Below are 18,593 nucleotides of genomic sequence, written 5' to 3' on the forward strand. Positions count from 1 at the left end.
ATCTAGATTCTAAACCAACAGCATGTAGAGGCTGTGCTGATCAAAAAATCAAATTTGCAAAAGCAAGTATCTTAGCTACAGAAGAGGATTAGGGCCACTGGGGGGGAAAAGTGGGCACGTCTTTTTTTTTTCCAGAATTCCAAGAAAAAGGGCAGAATTCTGACTTTTTTTCTCAAATTAAAGTCAGAATTCAGAGGGGAAAAAATCTGAATTCTGACTTTAATCTCAGAATTTTGAGATTAGTCAGAATTCTTTAGTCTCAGAATTCAGATAAAAAATAATTCTTACATTAATTTCAGAATTCTCCATTCTGATGTTTTTCTGAGAATTCTGAGATTAAAGTCAGAATTCAGAGAAATAAGAGATTAATCTCAATTCTGACTTTAATTTTCTGAGATTAAAGTCAGAATTCTGACTTTTTTCTCGGAATTCTGGAAAAGGAAAAAAAGACGTGCCCACTTTTTTCGAGCGTCCCTAATCCTCTTCCATACTTAACAGCAAAGGAGACCAGATCCAAATATTTTCAGTGAAAGGAGACCAAGAATAAAAGAAGCCGCCCAAAAACGAATAAACTATAGATGTTATGGCTCTCTTTGCAGTTTGCATCTTTTTTACTTTCACTGTTTTTGTTTTTATCTCATTTCATTGTCTTATCATCTATGTTAAGTTGCATTGCGTATATGTCTTTATTCAACATCTTTCTGATCTTATTTTTGGACCTTACTTCACACAGTCTTTACTCCCTATAACCTTTTGAATTTTCTTTTTTAATCGATGAAAAAAAAAATACTTTTGGAAAATATTCTTATTCACCCCACAGAATCCCGGTGCCGCGCGCTTCACGTGACACTTGAATCATTGCTTCGTGTTATCAGTATTTCACTCGCGTCGCCCCACCCAGCTGAAGGCGCTCTAGTCTGTAGGTCCAGGAAAAAAAAAACCCTCCTCCCCGACGGGAAAATCACAAACAGCAGATCAGATTTAGGTCAGGAGGAAAGAGGGGATATTATCAAATAGGCGCTGGCTGATGATTCATTGTGTGCACGTATCCGCTGGATGTATGTCAAGCGTGTGGATGCTGGACGGTTAGTGCTGACTGACTCCCGAAGATGCTGTGGACAGGCCGAACCTGTTTAACATCCGCTTGCTTATTGGATGGAGCAAAGAAAGATAGACAATAAATCAGAATAAGAGATCAACAGGCCAGTTGTATCCGGTCTGAGAGCAGGAGTCCGAGGAAGAGCGGCAGCGGCATGTTCTGAGCGGAGAGCCGACGAGCGGCGGCAGCAGGCGGGATGAAGGCTCCGAGAAGACCGAGGCAGACGCGCCTCCTCCCGCGTTTCTGCGTCTGTGGAGTCGGTCTGTTCGCAGCCGCCTGGATCTTTCACTTCTGTGATGTTACAGGTGCGTATAAAGACTCTGATTTAAAGTTGTCTTAACCACTCCTATACTTTCATTATTTGTTATAACAAATCAAATTGCAGTATTAAGGCAAATGTCACGTTGCAGCTGTACAGATTATTTTAGTAAAGAAACACATTAAAGTTACATAAAAGGTTATGTTGAATTTATATCCTCAAATAGCTTAACTGTATTTATATGTGAATTACTCTTTTTAGACTACCATAGACCAACTGTGGATCACAGCAGCTCCTTATTCAAGAGAGAGCTCATCCAGCAAAAAGAAGACAACCAGACTGGGGGTGCTTCTAGATCTGGTGAGGTGCTTTACCATGTGTTTGTGTCTTTCACATACACTCTGTTTATAGGCGTGCATGATGCGCCAACAGGAAGATTATCTTTACAAAACTTTAAAAGTCTAATTGCATCAGTGTGTTGAGATAGAATGTGCTCAGGTTTGGATAACCATAGCACTGAGTGTACAGTCACCGTGACCTTCTGAGCCCTTGTGTGTTTATGGTAGTCAAAGTGTGCAATCTTCATTTATCTCCTTAAATCAAGAACTATTTCCTCTTGTGCATTCCTTTACTCCTCTGGTCCACCTTTCATTTCTTTAAATTTAGTACATATATATGTTATATAACATATATATGTTTTAAAAACAGTTAGGTCTTTGATGGTTGCTAGGAAACTGAGTTTGTGGTTTGATGTAGTGTGCATCTGGAGCTGTTCAAAGTGCCCGCTTGTGGTATTGACCCGCTGATTAGTAACCTCTCATCAGCCACTCTACCATTGCTTATGCATGCTTGGATCTGTTTGGCTGCTTGAGATTTTTACAGAACACACTGAGCTATATTCAGTCAGAATGAAGTTCCTGCCTCACGGAAATATAGTGCAGATCAACTTAAAAGCTTTGTTCAAACTATCATATTTCTATTTTTAAGAGCATCATGTGGTTTCTGATGCTAAAAATATACAGTTTGATCATGATCTGAATTAAACCAATGTCACACCATTTCTGCCTCTTAGGTGTGATTTGTGTTTGCCTCTAACTGCACGTTGATATCTCTTTCACTTTTAAAAGCGGTTTAAAAAATCTGACGTACAGTTAAATCAGAAAACCTTCAGGGGAAGTAACTTGGGAGGCTGCTTTTCAGATTATTGTTGCGTCTGTATCGTGAAAAAAAAGCTTTTTAAATGTTGCAGTGAGCTGTGGTATTTATGAGCTTATGTGCAAGACAGTGCAGCCAAGCAAAGCAATCGCTTTCTGCTGGGAGGAGAAAGGCTGTGACGCATGGTGACGCTCAGCCAAATTAGATGCCTCTGAACTTCAGTATAATTGGAATTGCTTTTAGAAGAACTGACAAAGAAAGTCAATAAAACACTTGTTTTTGGATGGCGTCAGGGATAGTGTGAAGTCATAAGAGGAGCATGGAAAATACAGCTGTAATGCAATTGGACTCCTGGTTGTGTGACTTTAAACTCAAGCTGTGTCTAGACAAGATACAGGATACATTCAACAAACTGAGATACGCCAATTCTAGATCTGACGCATGCAAGGATAAATGCCCGCAGGTTCAGGGTGGAGCTGAGTTATAATTCTAATCACAGCCTTCATTTAACCACCTACCTGAGGCTCTTCTCTGAACTCCAAGGGAACAAATCCTCCTTTAAAGAAAGTGTGTTAAAGTCACTGTGAGTTAATTTTGAGACGTGACAGAAAATAATCTTCAGATATCAGAAGATCAAAGTGCAGGTTTTAGGGAGTCGTGTTTAAAATGTAATGTATTAGAATACTTGGTAACTGGTTTTTGTTGTCCAACACTGTTACCTAATTCCACACGTCATTCGATTACACTCTATCCATCTTTTCCCAAGCTATCAGTGAGTTTCCTGAAGACGTCTTTACTGTGGATCAAAGGAGACAGGGTGCAGTCCTCCTTCATGTTCTCTGTGTGAGTATCACATCTGTCTGAAAGCCTGCGTTTGACATAATAAAAAGCTGTATTTTCTCTTATTTTCATCTTAAACCAAATCTTCAGTAATGCGTTTGCTGTATTTCTCAGGCTATCTACATGTTTCACGCACTGGCCATTGTCTGTGATGTTTACTTTGTGCCATCACTGGAAAAAGTGTCAGAGGTATGATGCACAAATCTATAATGGCTGAAAGTAAAGTAATACTTGATAGTTTCCCATTCTACTCTAGGTATTAAGTAAAAAAAAAAAAAAAAAAAAAACAACTTTAAAGGGTAAGAAGCGAGTGTATTTTCTTTACTGGCTGTAATTCATCTCTAAAGACATGAAACAATAGTGTGTTAGTCTATCAGAACTCTCTGTTTAAGCCTTGTGGTATTAAATTATAAACTAGTGGTCATGTTCATTGGACAAATGTAACCTTAGTTGATGTTTTTGTAGTAGTTTTTGGACAGCAGTAGAGGTCTTTGGTTACGGCAGGCTCTGAATAAACACACCGTATTTATTAGGATCAGTCCTGTGACAGAAGAATACCAAATATGACCATCCTCATCCTTAAGCCTGTTTAATCTCCCCTCTCCATCCACTAGAACCTTCAGCTCAGTCAGGATGTTGCCGGGGCAACCTTCATGGCAGCTGGGAGCTCCGCCCCTGAGCTCTTCACTTCTTTGATTGGTCAGTATCCCAGTCAGTCATTCCCTCCAGCTGGTTAGATCAATATTTCTGCCATCAGTGCTCCAATTAGAGGCAATCGGAGAGACAATGTCTAATCAGGACAGAGAAAAGTGCACATAGGGAGCCAGCAGTGATTCATTTCAGCCATTTATCATTAATCATAGATGTCAAGAAGACAACGTTTATTTTTGCTTGATGGTTTATCATGTCACTGTGGAGCAGGGTTTTTTTTATCATAAGCAGTGTTTCAGTAAATAAACTTTAACTTTTTTTAAATAAAATAAAAAAAAATTAAATAAAATTAAATAAAACCTTTATTTTATATTTCGGAGTTTATGTTCAGATTTTTCCTGCTATTCCAGAGTCTACAGTTCTGTTTACTTAACTGTTTTCCTAGTGGAGGGTTGTGTTTGTCCGTGTATTTTGTTTTCTGTTTTCAGCTCATTATTCCAGCCTCCCCTGTGTTGTGTTTTTACTTTTTAGTGTGAGCTTTCATATCTCTGTGTTTAGTTGGGTGCTGTTGTTATTTTTACTTTGTTAGTTAGTTGTCTCTTGTGTCTTGTTTTGATTTTCACTCACTCCCCTGCATCATTGTCTTGATTGTGTGCTCCTGTGTCTCATTTCATTCATTCCCTCTTTGAGTAAACAGTCCTGTCTCCATTGTAGCCTCTGTCAGATACTCTGTGTGTTCACTGAGTTAGTCTCTGTGTTTTTAAGCTGTGCTTGTCATCCCCAGCTCTGTTTCTTTGTTGCCTTTTTCTGGGACTTTCACTCTAAGCTTATTGATAAGTACGTTAATCTGAGTCCAGGGCCCTATTTCAGGAAGCCGGTTTAGTGCAAACTCTGAGTAAGTATACCCTGAGTGAACGAAAACTCTGGGTCTTCGGTTTCACAAAGCGAGTTCAGATGAAGCCTGAGTGAGTCACCATGACGACACACTCCGTGAAGCTAACCTGCCCCCTAGCAGGTTTACTGCAACTAACCCTGACTGTCCCCGCCTCTTTGTCGGAAACCTGACTGTAGGAAGTGTCAGACATGGCGTGCCCCTTCCTTGAAGAGCCAGTAGATGTTGAAGCCCAAATTCTCCGCAGAGCTCTCCGCCGGGAGAGAGTGATTAGAGCGCGTTTGGACATTTTATCATTTCCTGATGATTTTCTGTGTGAACGTTACCGTTTTTCAGCACAGTCTATAATTCATTTGAATAACATCCTCAGGCCTAATATTGCTCATGTGACACATCGCGGACATTCTCTCAGTTCTGTACATATTATTTGTATTGCACTTCGTTTTTTTTGCAAACGGGAGCTTTCCGTATAATATTGGTGAAGCTGAGCACGTTTCCAAGGCTACCGTCTGTCGGGCAGTCAGGAATGTTACAGTTGCACTGAAACGTCTCCTGTACTCGTTTGTGGTGTTCCCCGGTCACAGACCCACAAGATTTATCAAAGAGGGATTCCACAAAATTGCAGGTATCAGGATGAACAAAACTTAATTCATGATGTGGTGATACTTGAACTACTACTTAAATTTTACATTTATTTTCAGGGTTCCCAGGCATGATTGGCTGTATAGATGGCACTCACATTCCAATCATTGCTCTTTCAGTAAATGAAGGAGACTATGTGAACAGGAAGTCTTTCCACAGCATCAATGTACAGGTACATAGTTCCCTGTAGCATTTCAAACTAACAAATTATTTCATTATAGTAATGGATGCTAATTTGTGTTCTCTGCACTGTGAAGATCATATGTGATGCTGCCAACATTATCACAAATGTGGAAGCCAAGTGGCCAGGCTCTGTTCATGACTCACGAATTTTTCGTGAATGTACACTGAGCACAAAATTTGGACATGGTGAGTTGAAAATACTTTAAAATATATAAAGACCGATTGCTACAGGCACATTTGAACTGAAGTGTATCCTTCTGTCTTAGGAGAGTTCACTGGCTACTTGCTTGGTGATAGGGGGTATCCATGTTTACCCTATTTGCTTACCCCTTACCCTGACCCTGAACCGGGCCCACAGCAGCGATATAATCTGGCTCATTGCAGGACAAGAGCCAGAGTTGAAATGACTATCGGAATGCTTAAGGCCCGGTTCCAGTGCCTTCAAAGACTCAGGGTCACCCCAGAAAGGGCATGTGACATTATTGTGGCATGTGTGATTCTTCACAACATTGCCACAATTAGAGGAGAACACTGTCCTTCTGAACCAAACATCAGCAGTGATCCAAACCATGAACATCCTGACCCTCCCACGGACATACAAGATGGAAGAGCAGTCAGAGACACCATATGTCACAATCATTTCCTTTGACCCATCACCTCAACATGTTGAAAGAAGAATAAACAGATTTTTTGTTCAACTGGCTTTATTGGTCGCCTGTATTTCCTGTACACAAAGTATTAATAAGTATATTATTATGATGTTCAAACACTGAAATAATTCGTCCATCTCTGACCACTTCACCCACCCTTAACTGATGTTCCAGCAGTAAAATCTCAATCTTGGTCTTTTGGATCTGCTGCTTGAAGTGTTCCATTTCCAAGTCGCATTTTTTTATTTTCTTGATCAAATAGGTCTTGTACAGCTGCTTTACAGGGAGCTATTGAAACACAGAAAAAAGCATTGACATTCATAGTACATGCCTACTTAGGTTGGTTGTAAATCAGTGCTGAACATCTTACTGAGGAAAGGTTTGTTGGAGAAGTGGCTGGACCCTCTTCCTCTTCATTTCCATCATCACTCTGTTAGAGACATAGAAAGTCCATGGTTTTATTATAGTACCACATTTTATTCAATTGTTATATTTTCCATTGTAAGATGTAAACCTCATAAAGTGTCTCTGTTGCTTCCTCCTCTGTAACAGCTGTCAATGTTTCTTCATTATTTTCCTGTAGTAAAGAAATTAACAACATTGCTGTTCTACTGTAAACTCATATAATCTGTGGAGTATTAAGAGTACTCACTGTTGGTCTGGCTCAACAGGAGGCTGCACCAGATGCAGTACACCATCACCATCAACTGATAGAATATGAGGTTTATACAGGTCACTTATAACTTACAAGGGACCAGATGGCAATTAACAAACATATACCAATCACCTTACACTTCATTGTCATTATGCTCTCAAAGACAACCAAGACTGAGGGAAGGCTCACTCTGTGAGTGGTGGTGGTGGAGGACCCCCACCTGTTTTTCGGGCCTCCGCTTTTTTTCTGTTGGCTATAACGGGTCACATTTGAGCATACAGAGTAAGCAAATATGTACTTGTAATGTGCTCAGATAATTTCAATAAGTGCTTACAGAAAGAAAATTAATGTAGCCTCTAACTGCAATTGATTTACATAGGACAAACAGACCAAGCACTATGGCTCATAATACAATTACACCTTACCTGTTTGGACTATATTTTTATATTTCATTTTTACTTGTTGCCAGGAACGTTTGGGGCCTGTTGGGTTGCACCTGCGCTCACATCACGTCACAAAATAAAATGTATAAAATACAAAATATAATAAAATAACGTGTTAAATGGGTGGAAATCCCTAGATCAATGTTTAAATTAACACTCACGCATTGACTCTGTCGGCTATGTTTTGCCATGCATGCTCCCTTTCTTTTGCAGCTGAGGCTGTGTTACTTTTTTTCCGCAAAATTTGCATGTTATCGGCATATGCTGCCATCAGAATTTCGGCCTCAAGCGCTGTAAAATACATTGACCGCGCCTTCTTTCCCTCCGTCTCCATGGTGACTCGCTTAATCTGTGCTCCACTAATCAGGGCTTTATGTATCCTCGTGCGCGCGCTTAACTTGGGGTTGACGCAACTCCGCGTTGATTGAACTAATTGTTATCAGCCTTTCTGAAACCGAATATTCCGAGTTGGACAGTTCGGGGTTACTCAACCCTGAGTATCGTTTTTCACTCTGAGTTTTCTAAACCGGCTTCCTGAAATAGGGCCCTGGTCTGTGCATTAAGCTCAGACATGTCAAAAATTCAACCAGTTCAAAGGAATAAACGTTTCCAAGGTGAATATATTATAAGATAAGATGTACGTTATTTATCCCAGATGTGGGAAATTCTTTTGTTACAGCAGTTAAAAAATTACATTAAACACGAACAAGCATATACAGCAGGTCAGTAAGTGTAACTGCTTATATAATAATGTTGTCCATACACTGACTCTACAGTACAATAATTAAATACATCACTTCTACATTTTGCCTTTTAGCATTATTTTCTTTTCTTCTTCTTTTACACAGATAAAACATATCAGATATAACTGTCTTGTATCAGGTATTGCAGCATCACTGTAGCACGAGCCATTGTTATTGTTAGCAGTATATTGTGATGTTATCGTATTGTGACTCTGATCCTTTATTGAGACTAACTACTAACTACTTTTTTCTGCTTTTTCTGAAACAAATGTTGACCTACAGTTTATAAAAATGAAAGCCTTACTTCTAAATCAATGTTGTCTTTGGAAATGTCCTCAAAAACGGCCTCTGATACAATTAATTTTAATCTTGAAAGAAAAAAGTCTTGCTTTGACTTTAGTTGACTTTAGGCAATAAGGCAGTAAATATCACAAAACATGAAAGATATCAGGCCAGCCCCTCTGGGTGTCAACTGAAGATGAATTACTGTGTTTATCTTCTGTTGAGAAACTCTTAATTTGTATACTGTTGCAGATAAAACACGTGTGCATGATTTCAGTTTGATCTTTCTTCTTCTGGACTTAGCCGTGTTTATCACAAAGGGTGACGTGGGCGTGGGAACTATTGTGGGATCAGCTGTCTTTAACATCCTGGTTATCATCGGCATCTGTGGCATCTTTGCAGGACAGGTACGCACACTACAGAGCACCCCTTGCTGCCTGATGTAGTCTTCACAGTGTTTCATGTTTCCTTTCTCTCTGCAGCCCATTGCTCTGAGCTGGTGGCCTCTGTTCCGTGATGCTGTTTTCTACATCCTCTCCATAGTGGTGCTTATTCTGGTGAGAAATCTCTACAGTACAAAACTCAGTACTGATGAAAAGTCCTGAAATCCTTTTGAACTGCCTTGAAGATATCAAAGCTTGGATGGCTTTGAACTTTTTGAGTTTCAATGAGAGTAAAACGGAGGTGATTGTATTTAGACCTAATAATATTTCATGCAGCCCGCTCGTAAATTGTGGTTGGCTAGGGTCTTATATCAAGCAGCATGTGACATACTTGGGAGTCATTATGGACTCAGATTTTAAACTGGACAAACATATTAGTTCGGTGTTGCAAAAAAGCTTTTTCCAGCTGAGGCAAATAGCTAAGCTGAAGCCAGTTTTGTCAAGACGTGACATGGAGAAGGTAATACATGCCTTTATTTCAACACGGCTTGACTACTGTAATGCACTGTTTTTTGGAGTCAGCCAACGATCTCTTGCTCATCTTCAGCTCATTCAAAATGCTGCTGCCTGCCTCTTAACTGGTACCCACAGCTATGAACATGTAACACCTATCCTCTTCTCTTCATTGGCTTCCTGTTCATCACAGAATTAATTTCAAAGTTCTAACACTGGTTTATAAATGCCTTAATGGTCTTGCTCCCCCATACCTTTCCGAGTTACTTCAGCCTTATATTCCTTTACGGACCCTCAGATCAGCTGACCAGCTGCTGTTGGTTGTCCCAAAATCAAGGCTTAAACGTAGAGGAGAACGAGCCTTTTCAGTTATGGCCCCAAAACTTTGGAATACGCTGCCTTTAACCTCCTAGGACCTGGCGTCCACATATGTGGACATCACATTTTGGGTTATTTAGACCAAAATACTCAATTTTGCTCTACAAGGGCCTGATATCCACTTACAAGGACATTATACTGCTACTGTTCTATCAAAATTTTAAACAAATATCCTGATATGTGGCTCTGATTTTCCATAAAAACAAAAATAAGGTAAAAAAAAAATCTGGTAATTCTTTGTTTTTACATTCATTGGGCCCCAATATGCCCAAATATCAAAGAGAAATTAAAAATGCATGCCGTGGAAGAGTTCGGGTCTTAGGAGGTTAAATATTAGACAGGCATCTTCGTTTCCTGTTTTTAAAATGCTTTTGAAAACACACCTTTTTTCGATAGCGTTCAGACTGGCTTGAGTTGATATGGTTTTTATGTGTTTTATTATATTTTATGTGAGTGCCAGTGGTTGTATCTTGTGTTTTACCCTGTGTTTCTGTACAGCCCTTTGGGCAAAATTTTTGTTTTTAAACGTGCTATATAAATAAACTGGATTTGGATTTGGATTTTGAAATACTCACCATTATATGTAACATTATTCCTACAATTGAAAGGAAGCACCTTCTAGTGCAAGAATAAAAGCAAATGAAAGATGACTTTGATGTCAAACTGGTGCATCTAAAGTATATATTTTAATTGATGAATCAAGTAGGATACAAAGTCACGGCTCATATTCTGGTACACTGGTAATTCTCCATATAACGTGTGTTTTTATCGGTACTTTAGCAGCCTTACATTTGCTGCACATCTGCAAGCCCTTTTGCAACCCGCCTCTACTCCAGCTCCACCTTTCAAAATCTGTAGATCAGATCTTTTTTTTTTAGTTGTCTGATTTAACTACTATATAAAGTATAGAGCTAACAGTATAGGAAAAACTACACACCTCCTGTATTATTACTGGACATTAATATTGGATTTTTGTGGCCAGTTTTTATTATTTCTCATTCTTTAACAAACATAATCTTTTCCATGCATATACTGCAACTTCTCGCAGTGAGTTATGGTTTAAATATATTTCTAAAAAACTAATTGAAGTTGGCATTAAAGTTTCCTTCTTTTTTTTTTTTTTTGCAGGTGATCTATGATGAAAAAGTCCTGTGGTAAGACTGTGGTAAACGTTTTTTGCAGCCGGTGTGCGTTGGATGATTGTGTGGGTATTTGTGAATCTAAGGTGGTATTTGTGTGCATGTTTCAGGTGGGAGACCATCATCCTGATCTCTATGTATGGACTCTATATAATCATCATGAAGTGAGTCTTTGCTTCTGCTCATATTTCCAACCTAAAGCCACAACACGTTTTATACGTACCACAGGCAGCATCTTCATGTGTTGTGCTTTGTGAAGGTTTAACAGATCTCTGTGCTGCTTGGTGGAGAGACACTGCAGCAGGGCAGGTCAGCCGTGTCTGAGCGGTCTGCGACGGACGACTGCTGTCGGAAACGCCGGAGACGGCGACAATGACATGGTGCCGCTGAAACCAGGTGAAAAGGGTCGTGTTTGTACGTGCGCTTGTACATCCAAAACAGGAAAAAGTTCGCCAAGCCTCTGAGCAGCATCCAGCAGACCTAGTGACACAGTTTAAGCTTTCAGTATAAGGTTCTTGTGCTCCCCTGGGGATTTCCAACAGGCTGAAATAGAACTAGACCATTTTGACGAACAAAAGTTATTCTCTACTTAACACTGTGTCCTTTTTGTCCTCCCCTCTGTCTTCTTTTATCTCCCACTAAACATTTTTCTGCTTTTCTTCCTTCTGTCTCCAAGACTCATGTGTGGTGGCCGGTCAGGATTCAGGGGTCGTGATGGTGGATGAGCTACTGAACTCGCACCCCCATCAACTCACTCTGTCAGAGGCAAGCCTCCGCCTTCTCATCACCCCGCATTTCCCCCCCTTCACCTGCCTGCGCATGGCAGGACGCATGGTCATCAGCGAGGTACACTGCACATGCTCACACTCATTGCATAACATCAAGCTGCCCTGGCTTTTTCGGCCGGCTTAGTGGGTATTTTGGTGGGCGATCGTGGATCAAGAGTTGGGAGTTCGCCTTGTAATCGGAAGGTTCCCGGTTCGAGCCCCGGCTTGGACAGTCTGGGTCGTTGTGTCCTTGGGCAAGACACTTCACCCGTTACCTACTGGTGGTGGTCAGAGGGCCCGGTGGTGCCAGTGTCCGGCAGCCTCGCCTCTGTCAGTGTGCCCCAGGGTGGCTGTGGCTACAATGTAGCATGCCATCACCAGTGTGTGAATGTGTGTGTGGATGACTGGATGTGTAAAGTGCTTTGGGGTCCTTAGTGCTATACAAATACAGACCATTTACCATTTAGATTTGCCACATTTAAATATGGTGTCAAGAAATATACTCTAAAACACTTCTTCAGTAGAGAATCAGAGAAGAGAAACACACAGAACTTCTTGCTAGCAAGGGCAGCCTCCAGACTGAGACTCGCACTGAGAAACTGCCCCGGTCTTTATTTATACTTCAGTGGGTGCTTGTGTGTGTGTGTGTGTGTGTGGGGGGGGGGGGGGGGGGGGGGGGTCCTGCTGATCAAAGGGTCATATAACATGACAGCACAAAAGGAACATCCTTGGTCAGGAAGAGGGTAGTCTCCCCCTCACCCTAGATGGTTCACCCTAGATAACACAGTGAAGAAGTCCAGCAGTTCATCTAAACAAAAGGCACTTAGACTAAAACAGACATAGCTACGTTAAAACAATAAAACAATAAAACAAGGTACGACCTCTTCCCATGCTCCCAGGATGTAGGTGTGCATTCCAGTGTGGAATACACACCAAGCCTTTGCAGCCTGCTAAAGATCACACATCCTATCACTACACAATTGATTATACACCTCTAAGCATATATGGTTAAATATTTCCTAATACAAATAACTACATGCAGTATTCTACCATATGCGAACTTATATCACTGAAAGATTATACTGACTAATAAGTACAATTTTCCATTGACATATGGACACTTCAATTCAGTGGTTTTCTTTTCTTTTTCTTGAAACATAGAACTAGTTAGGGAGAAGTACACAGCATCAGCAGGAACCCAAAGCTGTGGTACTGGAATAAGAAGACACTAAATTGGTGCATCTATAGCAGACAAACTGGCACACGGGGAGATGTGTACTGGCATATCAAACATCCTGTTTGCCATTGTTACACAGATGCCATCTAATAAGCCCACAAAGAAATCACACCAACACAGAGTGCAGCCTAATGCATAATATTAGCCCAGACACAAAAGCAGACAAGACCCCAATCTCCAAATCTGCTTCCTCACTCTCTCAGTTTTCTCTCTGTGCTTGCCATTTCCAGCATCAAATTAAAGCACACCTGCCAATGCTATGCCTGCTCTCTCCATGCCACCCCCACCCCCACCAAAATAAAGCTTTCTAAATCCCCTCTGGTGAATGTGAAGACTTGCCTAGCTGCATAATCACTCTTCCTGCCAGTTCAAATAATCTTAACTACCTTCATTTCCATAACCCTGCTGCAGTGTTTCTCATGTGTTTCTGTTTTCTCCTGAATAAAGTTCTTTCTTTTCTTAAATTTCTCCTGACTTCCCTCACCAACCATCCACAGAGGCAAAGGCTGATTCGGGCTCGGGTTGGCCCAGAGGAAGGGGCAGCTTCAGGGGAGGAAGGTTCAGGAGCTAGTGGGCCTTGGGGGAGAGAGAATGGGACGGCACCTGAGGAAGAGAGACAGCCACCAGAGGGAGAGTTGGAAAGGGGTAAAGAGACAGTAGGGGAGACATGTGGGGGAGGACAGCCCAAGGAGCAAGAGGAAGAGGAGGAGGAGCAAGAGGACCAAGATGAAGAGAATGTTCCTTTCAAACCGTTTGTCCTGCCAGGTAAGAGCCGGCCTCACAGAAAGGCAGACTGGGATTTTGTTTTAATACTTGGATATGTTTCACATCATTATGCTATAAAGGAAATCATTTTAAATGTGAGTTTATCTGCCTAACGTTAGATTGAATCTCAGGTATTGCATATGTTCAATACACAGTCAAATATATGCACCACCACACACCATCTTCATGGCAATTCACATCCAGCTGCAAAACAAGATTCCTCTTAAAAGTTCAATATATCTAAAAATTTAGGCCAAACTTGGTCCTGACACAGAAGTCAACTTTTTGCTAAAAAAACATGTCTATATGGTAAGACTGAACTACGACACTTGAGCTAGTCAGTCTTATCAAACATGTCTTTTGGAAAAGCAAGAGACAAAACTTACTCTCAACTCAGCTTTATAATATAAAGTATCTGAAATGCACATGTAGGCCATACTGCTTCAAAGAAATACTAAAAAAACACACACTTTTGCTTTTCATAATAACTAGAGTTTTACCCACTATGATGTTAATATTCATTACATATTTAAAACTCAGGAAACACAGAAAAAGATTAATCCTGAAGCTCGATCACGTACCTGGCCACAGGATGCCATCTTTTGCCATCCACAGCCAATTAAATCTTCCTCTCCACAGAAAATGCACAGATGAGAGACTGTGTCGATCTTCTAAAAGGCTTTTTCTGTCGTTGGAATCAGCCAGACCTTCCTGCTTTGATAAATAATAATATAATTATTCATCAAGGCACCGTAGAGATAATCCTTTACAGTATTTGATAGCTGATGGAGTTAGTTAAAAGGAGATGACACAAGAAGTCGCGGACACATCCAGGCTGTGCCAGTGAATAATTTTAGGGTTCAGATTAAACTGTAAGGACGCCTCTGGGCAAACTGGTGGGCGTGTGTGTGTTTCACCTTGTTTGTGCATTTCTGAGTGTTTTCATCATGTTCTCAGATGGGTGGTGTGTGCGTCTGAAGTGGCTGCTCTCCTGGCCTGTGAGCGTCCTGCTTTACTGCACCATCCCTGACTGTAACCTGCCGCGGTGGGAGCGCTGGTACCTGCTCACCTTCCTGTCCTCCACACTCTGGATAGCCTTCTTCTCCTACCTCATGGTCTGGATGGTATGATGCACATTCACACACACACACATTTGGTTTAAACACACACGTACACACACAGACGCATGACCATTTTTCCTCTCTTAAGGTGACAATAATCAGCTATACATTTGGAATCCCAGATGTGATCATGGGCATCACTTTCCTGGCTGCTGGCACGAGTGTCCCTGACTGCATGGCCAGTCTCATTGTCGCCCGACAAGGTGTGTATTTGTGTGTTTAATATTTAATGAATGAAAGGAAAATGAAGATGTGAACATATGATGTTGTTACGCTGCAGGGATGGGCGACATGGCTGTGTCCAACTCCATTGGCAGTAATATCTTTGATGTGCTGCTGGGTCTAGGCTTTCCCTGGGCGCTGAGGACTCTTATAGTCAGCTATGGATCAGTGGTAACACCAGCTGTTCTCTGTACCTCAGTTTCAGTTTTACTTTTGATATGTAAGCTAGCATAGCTTCAATATTACCGTGAAATGTGTTTGACGAGACAAAACAAGTCGCTCGGCACCTGAAGAAAACTTTTGTAAGTACCTTACATGATATTCAAGGCACCTTTAAAACTTACATTTGTAAATGCACAATATTTATAGAACTACTGAATTACTCTTTCATTGTTAACTACCATTTCTTTTGATTTGTAACTGATTTGTAATGAAGAAGTAATTCAAAGCTGCTATAACTAGTATTTGAAGGTTACATCAGTGTTAAAATGTGAAGATTATGCTCATCCAGATCACTGTTTAGCTCTGCAGTCTTATTGTTTTGATTCACTGTTACTTCTCTCAAAACACTGTCTTTAGCTGTGAAAGCAGCTGTAGCTACAGCCCTCTGTAAACTGTTTGTTGAGGACCAGTAGCAGACACACACAGCTAATGCCTAGTAAGGCAATGCACCAGAACCAGATATTTATTCAAGGAGTTGCAAGAGACCAAAAACTGTTTTCTGAGGTCATGGACTCCCTTCATCCTTTCTATAAGCTTTGTTCTGATTGGATGCTCCTCACAAACAAAAGGTTTGAGCAGCAGGTAGGCGGGGTTCCTGTGCTCGCTGCCAGAGTTCTCTGAAACTACCAATTGTCAAGGATCTCTCTTGGCATCATACATTGTGTTTTTGTTTTATTTAATTGCAGTCTGAAGCCTGAGCGTTTGGCTCACAGGGATTACCTGTACAGGTGCTGATCTCTTTATTTGAAATGCTGTCCACTGGAACGGTAACTAAATGACAGGGAGAAAGAAAAATCATACAAAATGAAAAATAAAAAGCCCCAAAATTAAAAATCATTTCATTCATTTGACTGTGAACATGTTGTAAATGTTTTAAAACAGCGCGTTACACACTTCTCATTGTGTGTCCTGTCAGGTGACGATAAACAGCAAAGGCCTGGTGTACTCAGTGATTCTGCTTCTGGCCTCAGTCACGCTTACTGTGAGTAGCTCATCTCCTGATGTTATAAAGCACAGATCAAATAGTGAGATTGTGTACAAAAACAAACAGACCACCCATCACTGCCTGAGACCATTTTCACTAACATATTTCGTGATTACACAACAAAACAAAAAGCACTTATTAAATTTTTCCCCGTGTGCCTCTTTCTGTCCGTAACTCCTCAGGTCCTCTGTGTCCATATGAACCACTGGAGGCTGGACCGCAGGCTGGGAGTCTGCCTCCTGCTGCTGTACGCTGTCTTCCTGCTCTGCTCCGTCGGTTTCGAACAGCTTTAGACGACACTCCCGTTACACGCAAACAAACGGCCCTCCTCCCCTGCTGCCATTATTAATGAAAAACGTACGGAGAGATGATTTATGGTTTCATTTCAAAGTGGCTTTCCACAATAGATAGTCGTTACTATGACACCGGCTGCCTACAAGCGAAATTGTTTACCTTTGATAAATGAGTCTTTTACAGAGTTTTGTACTGTAGCACTTCCAACCCGATGATAATGCACTGTCTCACAAGAAATTTATAAAATATGGAATTTGTATTCTGAAACCTAGAATATTATATAAGAACCCCAAAGTGTGTTAGTTTACTTATTATTACTGCCACAAGTAACCTCAACGAGCAGATGATTTCACATGTAAGTGTATATGGTTGCTTCTCGGTTTGTCCACTTATTTCATGTAAAGTTTTGTGTTTTCGTCACGCCTTTGTATCTATAGCTGTAAAAATAGCATAGCATGGCTAATCACGCTCCAGATATTTGCACTAAGCCACTGTTGTCTTGGCTTTGTATACAATGTAGGCCCCACACCTGCCCCCCCCCTGCTAAAAGCTTCTCAACACAAAGGTTGTTTTAATTTTTCCTGAAACAACAATGAATATATTCTGCAAGATGTTTATAAATGTCTGTCTGGAGAGAGTCCTGAAGTGTATGTCTTTGAGTTACGAGTGCAATAAAAAACTTTGTTCTGTGATGTTTGTCTTCTGAGGCTCGAAATTCTTAATCAGACTTTTATTCGCCAAGATGGCAAACAGGCCAGATGGGCTACCCACAGCCATGGTCAAAGGTGGAGGCTGAAATTGGTTCTTGGGACATGGAAACTAATTTAACTTTGTCCTGTCAGCAGTTTACCTGCTAAAGCAGATGACAGAAGAGATGTATGTAAACGCTGTTGTTACTTTAACACAGTGGCGCTCTCGTTTTAGAATGGATACCGAAGCTAGGTTAAAAACAGTCAGGGGGGTTTACCTGCTGCAGTTCAGCACCAGTTCAAGACAGTTCCACAGCCGTCAGCTAATTTTAATGATAGGGAAAATGCTAATTATATGCATTATATTATATGATTTCAATAAAGAAAAAGGTAAAGAAGCAGTGTTATGGAGGTTTGTGACAGCATGCATAAGCTCAAATGCACTGAACAGGCAAACATCCAGTCTGACTTTGCTACTTCAGATTTGTCACCTGCAAATCCATGATGTTATTCTCCTGTTTGACAACATCTAAAAGGTGCTCTACTGGATTGAGATCTAATGGTTGTGTAGGCCATTTAGGTACACTGAGCTCGGTGTCACGCTGAAAAAAAAAAAACAGTTTGGGCTTTGTGACATGACACATCGTTCTTGAAGCAGATGGGAACACTTGAGTCACAAAGGAACATGGTCAGCAACAATACTCAGGTAGGTGTTTAGACAATACTAATTTGGGACTAACGAGCTCAGAAGTACTAAAATATTCCACACACTATTACAGCAGCACCACCAGCCTGTATCAACTTTATCAACCAACCAATGATGATACAGTGCAGATTAGATCCATTCTTTCATGTTGCCAAATTCTGAACCTACCATTCAAATGCCACAGCAGAAATCGAGACTCATCTTCTGTTATCTTCTCTCTTCCAACTTTGGTAAGCTTGCGTTCAGCCTCAATTTCATATTCTTAGCTGACAGGTGTGGCATCCGGTGGGGTCTTCTGCTGCTATAGCCCAGCTCTTCTGCTCACCTTGATTGTAATGAGTGGTTGAGTTATTGCTGGCTTCCTATCACATTGAAGCAGTCTCCTCTGACCTCAGACATCAACAAGGCATTTTCTCCAGAGAATATGCTCAGCCTGGTCTTTTTGCAGTGCTTTTTAAGATTATTCTTTGGAAACCCAAGAGATGGTTGTGTGGGAAAATCTCAGTACATTTGGTGCCACATTCACAATCACTGGAATTGCCTTTTCCAAGTGGCACTAACCTGTCTAAATTCAGTGAGTTGCTGCCATTGGGTTAAGTAAGCAGATCATTTTGTTAACAAGCAGTTGAACAGTCGTCCCTAATCATAATTAAGGAAGGAATAATTCAGGAAAAGACA

At 40.9% G+C, this 18,593-nt stretch overlaps 1 protein-coding gene across 1 annotated transcript; it reads left to right on the top strand.

The window, feature by feature from the left end:
* Positions 1 to 843: 843 nt before the first annotated feature.
* LOC146392492 (sodium/potassium/calcium exchanger 3-like) lies at positions 844 to 17,212 on the top strand. The gene is made up of 17 exons (XM_084948558.1): positions 844 to 1,404; positions 1,620 to 1,718; positions 3,280 to 3,356; positions 3,468 to 3,542; positions 3,968 to 4,052; positions 8,798 to 8,901; positions 8,977 to 9,051; positions 10,897 to 10,922; positions 11,018 to 11,071; positions 11,167 to 11,303; positions 11,584 to 11,672; positions 13,409 to 13,676; positions 14,634 to 14,800; positions 14,886 to 15,000; positions 15,078 to 15,190; positions 16,158 to 16,223; positions 16,409 to 17,212. The coding sequence occupies exons 1-17, from the start codon at positions 1,296 to 1,298 to the stop codon at positions 16,517 to 16,519; spliced, it is 1,770 nt and encodes a 589-aa protein (XP_084804684.1). The 5' UTR covers positions 844 to 1,295; the 3' UTR covers positions 16,520 to 17,212.
* Positions 17,213 to 18,593: the final 1,381 nt, after the last annotated feature.

The sequence above is a fragment of the Perissodus microlepis genome, chromosome 2, assembly GCF_051167445.1.
Source record: "Perissodus microlepis isolate ML-2025 ecotype Zambia chromosome 2, ASM5116744v1, whole genome shotgun sequence".
Taxonomy (NCBI): Eukaryota; Metazoa; Chordata; class Actinopteri; order Cichliformes; family Cichlidae; genus Perissodus; species Perissodus microlepis.